At 39.7% G+C, this 11,979-nt stretch overlaps 1 protein-coding gene across 4 annotated transcripts in view; it reads right to left on the reverse strand.

The window, feature by feature from the left end:
- Positions 1-1,114: 1,114 nt before the first annotated feature.
- Positions 1,115-11,979, reverse strand: part of INTS10 (integrator complex subunit 10) — a 76,899-nt gene continuing 66,034 nt past the window's right edge. For 2 of the 4 annotated variants that reach the window (XM_068271148.1, XM_068271151.1), the window contains exons 16-18: positions 11,916-11,979; positions 9,985-10,062; positions 1,115-1,427 (exon numbers count right to left, since the gene is read on the reverse strand). The exon at positions 11,916-11,979 is cut by the window's right edge and continues 30 nt beyond it. In XM_068271148.1, the coding sequence (XP_068127249.1) occupies positions 1,271-1,427; positions 9,985-10,062; positions 11,916-11,979 (299 nt within the window). In that variant the 3' untranslated portion in view covers positions 1,115-1,270. Of the gene's footprint in view, positions 1,428-9,747; positions 9,788-9,984; positions 10,063-11,915 lie in introns of those variants that run through there. The other 2 variants (XM_068271150.1, XM_068271149.1) reach the window with 2 other exon arrangements.

Below are 11,979 nucleotides of genomic sequence, written 5' to 3' on the forward strand. Positions count from 1 at the left end.
CAAAAAGATTTCCAAAGCCTTGAACATCCCACGGAGCACTGTTCAAGCGATCATTCCGAAATGGATGGAGTATGGCACAACTGTAAACCTACCAAGACCAGGCCATCCACCTAAATTCACAGGCTGAACAAGGAGAGCGCTGATCAGAAATGCAGTCAAGAGGTCCATAGTGACTAGACAAGCTGCAGAAATCTACAGTTCAGGTGGGGGAATCTGTCCATAGGACAACTATTAGTCGTGCATTGCACAAAGTTGGCCTTTATGGAAGAGTGGCAAGAAGAAAGCCATTGTTAACAGAAAAGCATAAGAAGTCCCATTTTCAGTTTGCCACAAGCCATGTGGGGTGCACAGCAAAAATGTGGAAAAAGGTGCTATGGTCAGATGAGACCAAAATTGAACTTTTTGGACAAAATGCTATGTGTGGTGGAAAACTAACATTGCACATCACTCTGAACACACCATCCCCACTGTCAAATGTGGTGGCAGCATCATGCTCGGGGGGGTGCTTCTTTTCAGCAGAACCAGGGAAGCTGGTCAGAGTTGATGGGAAGATGGATGGAGCCAAATACAGGGAAATCTTGGAAGAAAACCTCCTGGAGTCTGCAAAAGACTTGAGACTGGGGCGGAGGTTCACCTTCCAGCAGAACAACGACCCTAAACATAAAGCCAGGGCAACAATGGAATGGTTTAAAACAAAACATATCCATGTGTTTGGCCCAATCAAAGTCCAGATCTAAATCCAATGGAGAATCTGTGGCAAGATCTGAAAATTGCTGTTCACAAACCCTGTCCATCTAATCTGACTGAGCTGGAGCTGTTTTGCAAAGAAGAATGAGCAAGAATTTCAGTCTCTAGATGTGCAAAGCTGGTAGAGACATACCCTAAAAGACTGGCAGCTGTAATTGCAGCAAAAGGTGGTTCTACAAAGTATTGACTCAGGGGGCTGAATAATTACGCACACCCCACTTTGCAGATATTTTTTTTTTTAAATGTTTGGAATCCTGTATGATTTTCGTTCCACTTCTCACGTGTACACCACTTTGTATTGGTCTTTCACGTGGAATTCCAATAAAACTGATTCATGTTTGTGTCAGTAATATGACTAAATGTGGAAAACTTCAACGGCCCGAATACTTTTGCAAACCACTGTATTTTGAATAAACAGGAACTATTTACAGCACAATACAAAAGTGGGACCACAAAATTTCACACTGCGTTATCCTGCATGGAAGACACAAGTCCAATGGAGTACAATAGGAGTTTGGTGACGTTAAGCTAAACACTGTAACAACAGAATCTTTTCATTGATACAAAAGCGATGCAAGATGACCATGAGATTTTCTGTGCAGCGGGAGACTTGCCGTTCCATCGCTAGCCTGAAATCTTCTTTTACTCCTTTTGTAATGCCTCGAGTCACGGTGTGATGCCTGCCAGAGAAACAGTACAAGGCTTAACAGATACATCTAGCCAGAAATACCTGATCTCACACAGTTCTAACATTACAATGTACCCTTATAGCTTAGGCAGGGGTAATACCCAAATCAGTGCAAACCACAAATATTTAGCTTTACTGTATTATGAACAATTCATTTACACAGATGATATTCCATTCGCAAATGCCACAAAGGTAAGACTGTATTAGATGATTTGTGTAGCCATTTCTTTTATTAAGCCTAAGGGCTAGTTCACACAGCCATGGTCACAAGGTAATGTTGCATCAAACCTCTTCCCACATTTAGCAGTGCTACTGTTCATGTGCTGGTGTGACAGCTGAGAAATCTTCAGCAAAACACTCCCAGGATCCAGAGCACTGTAACTTGTATTGGCAATTGTTCTGCAAGGAGACCTTGTTACCTAACAGATACTTCAGCTTCCTAGAAGGCTGTGTGAACAAACAAAAGTTAAAGGACAACTAAAATGAGTTATATGGAGGCTAACATTTATTTCCTCTTAGGCAATCCCAGTTACCTCCCCATAGAACATATCACTCAAGGATCCGACTTGTTTCCAAAATCCTGTATTATTGTACAAAACAATTAACCGCATACATTACAAAAGACCCCCCCCCAGTATTACACAACCCTTTCAAACTGGAGCGGTGATCACCCTCTAAACCCACACCCTCACTCCCCACATGTTGGCACTGAGCGTAATCTCCCCCTATTCCTGCTTGTATGACCAGTTATGGGCACAGTCCTTGTTAACTAGGAAAAAAACATAACTCAATTGGATAAGTCCATTAGATTGTCAGCTGAAAAGATAATGGGTTTGAAAGTCTCAGTTCAAAAAAATTGTATCAAATAACATCATGCATGATGAATGAGAAGCAAGGGGTACACTTAAACAGTCCTCCAGACGACATAAAATCACATGTTCCACCAGGCTTCACCGTTGGACTTCTCCCTAGTGCACTTAGGGGTCCCCTCCTGCAGCGACCGCTGCAACGCTGCTAGTAAACTTATGGCCCAATTACAGCCAAGTTACTCACTTGCGTGTGGTATGCTTCCAGGCGCCCCCCCCCCCATCCTATCGTAAGTGCTTGTGGCCATTAACTTGCACCTATGTACTGGGCATGTGCAAGTTCATGAATTGGGTGTATCCAGTAGAGAGAATCATTCAGACATAAGCAAGCCCTATAGCTGGGCATGCAAGGTTCAGAAACTCTCATATGCCCAGTCCAGGTATGCAAGCTCAAGTTTACTTGGCAAGCACAATTTGTAATTGATGCATGCTTGGTGTGTATTAAGCAATGGGCTCTTTCTATCTAGCTTATTCAACTGCCCAGCAGTTGGACAATTTAACTTGCAGAAACAAAGAATAGACCATCTTTAATGCTTCCTCAATGTAATAGGAGCACCCATTACTTAATTTTGAAGGTGGGATTTGCTTTAGGTACCCTATAAGTAAGATTTTAGAGAATGTCCTCACCTACTAGTATACTATCTGCACCTAAAACCTACAAAGCTAAACATTTTATCACAGTACTTGTCACTTATTACCTTTTTTTTTTTTAATGCTAGCGAGTCAAATCAGGGGCGAAGAAAATAAGTATATGGTGAAAAATGCACAGCATACCTTCAGTGATACATGCCACATGCATATTAAAACCAAAGCAGTTTGCTTCAGAGACAAAGATACAATCTCCAGGGCTATGGAGTCAGTACAAAAAAAATCTTCCAACTCCTCAGTTTATGAAATCTCCAACTCCAGGTACCCAAAATGGCTCAGAATTCTTAACCTAATACTTACCAGGGCTGTGGATTTGGTACAAAAATCATTCGACTCCCGACTCCTCAGTTTATGAAACCACAGACTCCGACTTCACAGCCCTGACAATATCTACAATCATAGAAAGGCAAACCAAGCTGTAGTCCTGACTCCTGAGCATCCCTATTTGTCATTATAACCCTCCATCATGTTAATTAAGAACAGGTATGTTTCTCAAACATATCTGTCTATCATCCATTTCTTGATGTTCTGCTTGAAAACCAAGTCTTCCAGCCATTACGCATGCACCTTCCATTCTGTGGCTTCTGGCTGGATAACTTAGATCAGGGATGTCCAACTTCAGTCCTCAGGTACTGAGATCCTCACACATTTATGGCACAGCTTAAATTAATTGAAGTTATTAAATCAGGAAAAGTGTGGTTCATCAAGCAGGACACATTTCTCTGTCCATCCTAAACACTGGCATGCATATGGCCCTCAAGGAGTGAAGTTTTATATCCTTGACTTAGATGATCAACTATGGACTCCTGATGGAGTCTGTAGACAGTTGACCAAATAGATTTTAATGACACAGCAACTAGGAAGAGCAGCACAGGCGCACACACAGATGCCAGGGAACCACCCCTCCTTCACTATAAACGCTATGGGGCCTACTTAGAAAGTGACAATCTTCAGGTCACTAGGAAAGATACATTTCTCAACATATAAAGTCACTTTTCTGGGGATTAGCACATTGCTATGCTTATAAAAGTAGCCCTCATTTCAGCTTTTTTGTCTTCAGCGATTTAACTTCCCACAACTGCTACTATTGCAGTTCCGGGTCAAAAATAAATGACCAGCACCATTATAAGGGATGGTCAATGAGATGCAAAGAATTCTGAGTTGATGCAGAATCATGCAAATTTGATATTCACATGTATGCAACTTGAAAATGAGCAAATCAAGTCCCATCAAAGTGGAATTCTATTCCTCCAATTTCAAGCTGCATACAATTGCATACATACCGTATTTTGTATAATCCTGCATCAACTCAGAATTATTTGCATTGCCTTGACCATCCCTAACCCATAGGTAAAAGTTTAATAATAAAAAAAAAAAAAAACCAGAACAAAACACCGAAAGTAGAGAATGCCACAGACTTCAATAGAGAACATGGATGTTTGTTTTAAACACCTATTTACATAGTTACATAGTTATTTGGGTTGAAAAAAGACATACGTCCATCGAGTTCAACCAGGGAACAAAGTACAGCACCCACCTGCTCCCTCACATATCCCTGTTGATCCAGAGGAAGGCGAAAAACCCTTACAAGGTATGGTCCATTTAGCCCCAAAAGGGAAAAAATTCCTTCCCGACTCCAGATGGCAATCAGATAAAATCCCTGAATCAACACCACTGAGAATTACATAGTAATTATAACCATGGATGTCTTTCAACGCAAGGAAAGCATCTAAGCCCCCTTTAAAAGCAGGTATAGAATGTGCCATACCTACTTCCTGTGGCAATGCATTCCACATCTTAATCACTCTTACTGTAAAGAACTCTTTCCTAAATAAATGGCTAAAACGTTTTTCCCCTCCATGCGCAGATCATGTCCTCTAGTCCTTTGAGAAGGCCTAGGGACAAAAAGCTCATCCGCCAAGATTTTATATTGCCCTCTGATGTATTTATACATGTTAATTAGATTCCCTCTAAGGCTTCTTTTCTTTTCTCTAGACTAAATAAACCCAGTTTATCTAACCTTTCTTGGTAAATGAGACTTTCCATCCCACGTATCAATTTTGTTGCTTGTCTCTGCACCTGCTCTAAAACTGCAATATCTTTCCTGTAATGTGGTGCCCAGAACTGAATTTCATATTCCAGATGTGGCCTTACTAGAGAGTTAAACAGCGGCAATATTATGCTAGCATCTCGAGTTTTTATTTCCCTTTTAATGCATCCCAAAATTTTGTTAGCTTTAGCTGCAGCGGCTTGGCATGGAGTACGATTATTTAACTTGTTGTCGATGAGTACTCCTAAGTCCTTCTCCAAGTTTGATGTCCCCAACTGTATCCCATTTATTTTGTATGGCCCTCCTCCCTAGTGTTTCCAGTTTGATTATGCAATCTTACTGACAATCACCCCTCTTGTGGACTAGAATAGTCTCTATTTTGACCTATGACACTGTATTGTTATCAAATCATTTGCATGATCTTGTTTTGTTGTGAGTTTCCGTATGTTCTACCTTGTATGTTAACCAATTTATCTATTGTGCAGCGCTGCGTAATATGTTGGCGCTTTATAAATACAATAAATAATAATAATAATAATAATATGGTGCATGACTTTACATTACATTTTTCAACATTGAATTTCATCTGCCATTTATGTGCCCATATAGCCATCCTTGTGATTCTGCACAATTTTGTATCATCTGCAAAAATAGCAACATTGCTTACTACTGCATCTACTAGGTCATTAATAAATAAATTGAAGAGCACTGGACCCAGTACAGACCCCTGTGGGACCCCACTGCTAACAGTCTCCCATTTTGAGTATGATCCATTGACCACTACTCTTTGTTTTCTGGCCATTAGCCAGTTCCCTATTCATGCACACAGACTCTTCCCCAGTTCTTGGATCCTCAACTTTTACACCAGACTTTTGTGTGGAACAGTGTCGAAGGCCTTAGCAAAGTCCAAGTATATCACATCAACAGCATTCCCAATATCTACATTAGCGTTCACTACCTCATAAAAGCTGAGCATGTTAGTCAAACAGGACCTGTCTTCAGTAAACCCATGTTGATGCTGAGAAATAAGATAATTTTCTACTATGAAGTCATGTATAGTATCTCTTAGTAACCCTTTAAATAGTTTGCATACAACTGATGTTAAGCTTACAGGTCTATAATTTCCTGGATCTGATTTTTTGCCCTTCTTAAATAATGGGAAAGCGTAGGCTGTACGCCAATCCACTGGGACTCTGCCAGTTGCAAGAGAGTCACAAAAGATATTTTAGGACCCGAAGATGCATGCCATCCGGGCCAGGTGCCTTGTCTATTTCTAATTTAATTTAGTCTTGCCTTCACTTCTTCCTGCGTTAAGTATTTATTACAGTTGGAAGATTGAGACTCTTCTGCATCTGTAATTTGCAACAGTGATGTTTCCCTTGTGAAGACAGAAGCAAAGAAAACATTTAATAATTCTGCCAATTTGTTCCCATCCACCACTTTTAAAACTGGCCGTGTGTGGATGAAAAGCAATTAAATAGGCCATGGATTGCCCCTTTAATTCTGGCTAATGGTTTGTTTAGTTGGGGTGATCAAAAGTACCATTCCATGGAATGGAGCTTCGGATTGCCATTTTAACATTAATTACAGCAGACAATTAAAGCACTGATTGCCACTGTGAAATGAATCAGATTTCCATTAAATAAACACGTTCTTAACCACTTAACATCTCAGTCGTTTTCAGCTTATGCATCCGAGCAATGTTCACCTCCCATTCATTAGCCTATAACTTTATCACTACTAATCACAATGAACTGATCTATATCTTGTTTTTTCCACCACCAATTAGGCTTTCTTTGGGGGGTACATTTTGCTAAGAGCCAATTTACTGTAAATGCATTTTAACAGGAAGAATAAGAAAAAAAATGAAAAAATTCATTATTTGTCAGTTTTTGGCCATTATAGTTTTAAAATAATACATGCCTCCATAATTAAAACCCACGTATTGTTATTGCCCATTTGTCACGGTTATTTCACCATTTAAATTATGTCCCTATCACAATGTATCGCGACAATATTTTATTTGGAAATAAAAGAGCATTTTTTCCGTTTTGCATACATCACTATTTACAAGCTTATAAAAAAAAAATAAAGAGAAATATTTCATCTTTACATAGATATTTAAAAAGTTTAGACCCTTAGGTAAATATTTATGTTTTTTTTTTTTTATAGTAATGTTTTTTTTTGTTTTTTTTTATTAAACATTTTATGTGGGCATTTTTGGGAGGGTGGGATATAAAAGTGTTTTATTTGGGGAAATATTGGTGTTGTGTAATGTTTTTGGGTATTTGCTTGTAGTTTTACTTTTTGGCCACAAGATGGCAATCTCGATTTTTTTTACATGACGTCACTCTAAGCGTACAATGTACGCTTAGAGGGACACAGCTTCAGAAAGAGCGAAGCTTCCGAGAGAAGCTGTCGCTTTTTCAGCGGGGGAGAGGAATCAATGATCGGGCTCCCCAGCCCGATACATTGATTCCGTGGCTACCGACTCCGCGGCCGGGAGTGCGCGTGCACGCGCGCGATCGGCCGCGGGAGCGCGCCTGTCCTCCTTGACGTTTTTATACGTCAAGGAGGACAAAGTGGTTAAATCTAATCTGATTTTTAACCACTTTACCCCCGCCAGTACGGATTTCTCCGTCCCTTTTTCCATCCTTTAACCCCCAGGGACGGAGAAATCCGTACTTTCCGCGCTCCCGCCGCTGCCCGCGCTCCCGCTCGTAAACACGCCGCCCGCCGCTAGTAAACACGCCGCCGCCCGCTCGCCCGGAGATCAATGAACGGGAAAATCCATTCCCGTTCGTTGATCTAAGCCCAGCAATGATCCGCTGCTCTCCGATGGGCAGCGCGATCATTGTGAAAAAAACAAAACACTCACAGCCACCTAGTACTTCCTGTGAGCGTCCGGAAGGACGCTCGCAGGTCGCAATAAACAAAAAGTTACTGTTGCCATCCTGTGGCCAAATAGTAAAACTACACCCTAAGCATTTTTGTACATATAAATAAATTTGTGTTACACAAAAAATTAACTCATTACCTCCCACACTCCCCATTTTTTTTTTTTGTAATTAAAAAAAAATTAAAAAATTTACAATTAAAAAAAATACATAAATAGTTACCTTAGGGACTGAACTTTTTAAATATTTATGTCAAGAGGATATAACACTGTTACTTTATAAACTATGGGCTTGTAATTAGGGATGGACGCAAAACTGAAAAAAATGCACCTTTATTTCCAAATAAAATATTGGCGCCAAACATTGTGATAGGGACATAATTTAAACGGTTTTATAACCAGGACAAAAGGGCAAATACATTGCATGGGTTTTAATTACAGTAGCATGCATTATTTAAAAACTATAATGGCCGAAAACTGAAAAATAATTTTTTTCCCACATTTTTCCTATTTTCCCATTAAAACACATTTAGAATAAAATAATTCTTGGCATGATGTCCCACCTAAAGAAAGCCTAATTGGTGGCGGAAAAAAACAAGATATAGTTCATTTCATTGTGATAAGTAATGATAAAGTTATAGACGAATGAATGGAAGGAGCGCTGAAAGGTGAAAATTGCTCTGGTGCTCAAGGGGTAAAACCCCTCAGTGGTGAAGTGGTTAAAATCATAGATGGAAATAAGGAACGGTTTGAATATTTGTAATCAGCCATATCTCCCTTTTTTGATATGTAGCTTTCACAGACAGTGACTTCTGGTAACCGTTTTTCATCCTTTGCTCAGTTTCTGTTGCCTGGGTTTATTTTAGGTATACATTCATTATATATGTGAATAATGAACAGCAGCAATCTGTTTATTTGATCTGATTTCGGCAGCATACAGAGAGGAATGCCAACGACTACACTAGTTCCTTGTGCACATTATATATACCCTATGCAGCCACAGAAGAGTTTAGTCTTGTGGTTTAATGCAAATGTTTAGTTACCCCCGACCAAAGTATATTTACTACTTTCAACTTTAAAAATGAACTCTTTAACATTGCAGAAAACTGTGCAATAAAAAACAACAAATTTGTAAATGGTAATGGACAGTTACTTTCATTTGCATGGATGTTAAAACCAATTACATTCAAGCTGTGGAAACGTTTGTTCTTAACACACTGCTTCCTGTATTTGTAGTTTACCAATTTTTACATATAAAATAACATTTTTTAATCTGGAAAGTTGCAGAAACATTGCAACTGTACATGAAGTAGTACACAACAGTACAATAACAACGCAAGTCTGTAGTGCTGCAGCTACCTTGAGTATTAAAATGATAGAGTGTGATTTACCATTTTCACTCCATTTCCTTTAAAGTAAACCAGAGATGTCCTAAAAAGAATATTTGTTTACGCTGCTGGAGGAAGCCGCGGGCGAGTATCAAATCTTCTTTTTAGGACATCTTTGGTACACTTTAAACATCCAAACAGGTGCAAGGAAATGAGAAAACACAGGAATTTCACTTCACCTAGTTTGGCGGTTTCATATGAACAGAATGAAATGTAAATGTATTTCTCCTTTGCTAAGCCACCCCTCCAAGTGGCAGCAGTTTCAGAACTGATGCAGTAAGTGTAATAACCACATAAACCCCATATCCACGTGAAGAGATTTAAGCGTCACTCAACGGGTTGGTCGGTACAGACATAAGCACACCTCTGCTGCATGCGGATGTGATGTGACACGGTTCATGTAATAACTGCATGCACTTACAATGTATACAGTGACAGAGCCACTGCGTTATAAAATGTACCGTATGAGTCTCACCATTTCATGTGATGCAAAGGTGCTGCCAGCTAGAAACAAATATCAATCACTCATGGGAAACAATGCTGGATGTCACGGTATTACATTTAGAATGCAGAATAATAAAAGAAATGTAAAAAAATATATGGGCAAAATACTGCACAACAAACATCAAAAAACTATGGGGCCGTGAGAAAAAATGTTGACGGACACAGCACATCATGAGCAGGCTGGGTGGACTTGGTACCTGTCACTGGTTGCTAGGCTGGCCTGTAGGACAGGTATGAATTCCTGCTGCAACAGCCCCAGGGTAGTGCTAGAGCTCCTTCAAAACAGGAAACAGTCATTTTCAAACATTCAAAACCCTCTACTATGGCAAAATATTACAATGGAACACATCTCAAAACATGAAGAAGGAAAAAAGACTAAAAGCAAACATTACCTTTGTAAGTAGCAAATCAGTTATCCTGTTCAGAGATTACACAATGGCCAGGCACCTCAGGGAGAACAGCCAAGTTTTAATGACGAGAGCCTTCTAATAAGTAGCCATGAGTGAAAAAGTTTAACAGGCAAATCTGTACTGTTCCCAGACGTTGAATAAAATACAACCAATAAAACCCTCTAACTGCCAGTCATTTAACCAGCTGCCAGCTAAATGATCAGCAGCTACTGAGTTTGACTGGTTCCATTTCCTTCTCTTACCAGGTTAGTGGAAAGTTGACCTTTAAAAGAATTTTGCACTTTTACCTGCTTATTCAGTGAACAAATAGCCTCTCTTCACTAAAATCTGGTGGTTCTCCATAAGTTGTCTGGTTACTTTGTAGTGGTTCTCTACAAACCACACTACCAAGAAGTGATGGACACCCACACATTGCACTAATGATGGCCTAATGGCCCCAAACTTCTGTACAAAACTTCGTATCAATGGCTCTGTAACCTTAAGGCTGTACAAGCGATGTAGCCCAGAATTTCTGGATGCATGCTTCGGGCAATAGGGTGTAAAGGAACAGCTTGCATAACTTTGCTGTATATATATATCTTTAAATGAGGTCTGAATGCATTTTTTTTTATTTGTGATGACAAATACATTTCATTTTTAGTAGGCACAAAATTAAATATAACTGTCACATAAATATACAATTAAGATTTGAAAGGAAGCAATAGAAGCAATTCTACTCAAAGCTCAGCTGAGAAACCCTGGGCTTCCTCCCTCATTCTCAAGGGGGGGGTGACTTTCTGGATAACGCCCCCTGGCCTCTGCCCCTTCAATGGCTGATACAAAAGGAAAGGCAAAGAACATCCATGCTTCGCCCTTTTTCTATTGAGAACATTGGGACCGAGGGTGAATGACAACAGCCCCCATCTTGTGCCCTCCTATTCAGAACAGTGAGAAGGAGGGTGTGTGAAATGTCATGCCATGCTCCCTTGCTAGTGAGAAATAAGGGTCACAGATTAATGAGCACCACATGCCACATCCCCTGCCTACTGAGGGCTAGGAGGAAGGATGGGTGCCAGCAAGGTCCACATTTCTTCTAGAAAGCAATGTGAGAGGTATCAGATATATGTTTTGATTGAAGCGAGAGAGCACCATAGCTATTTAAAATTCAAGTACAGCAGCACTAAAGCTCTCAAACTATGGAATGGATTGAGCTGCCAATTTTCCTATCAGAAGAAGACACCGTAAAAATAGTTCAACATCCTGTCCAATTAGGTCTGTTTGTGTGTTCTGGTTGAGTGTTTTTTTTCTAGGTAAGCAAACTGAGCCATAGAACTGGCAGGACAGAATTACCAGGAAGGCAACACATTTCACCTATACTTTATTATGGTACATCTGTTTATGTAGCAGCTCTTTTGGAGTCCCGATGTAAGGCCAGCCTTTCTAATCAAAGTACTTCCAACTTCATTTTACTTTTTAAAAGTAATCTAGTGTCCCATGAATGTGTGACATTTTTAATGTCTTGGCATAACGGAGAGACCAGCTCTTTGTCCCAGCATCCATATTGCAATTTCTGTACATTTGGCTTGCTTACATGACCACTGCTGTCAGAGTCACAAATTATACAATATTATTTACAGATTAATGGAGTTTTAATTTTTGAAAAAGATCTGCTTAAAAAACAAGCAATTGTCTATACATATAATTATGTCTACAGTAATTATATAGTACTAAATACTCACTTCAACAATACGCCTTGATTGGGGATTAGTTCCAAGTGAATCTTACCCCCTTCCTGTGTTCTTA

Source organism: Hyperolius riggenbachi, chromosome 1 (genome assembly GCF_040937935.1).
Source record: "Hyperolius riggenbachi isolate aHypRig1 chromosome 1, aHypRig1.pri, whole genome shotgun sequence".
NCBI lineage: Eukaryota > Metazoa > Chordata > Amphibia > Anura > Hyperoliidae > Hyperolius > Hyperolius riggenbachi.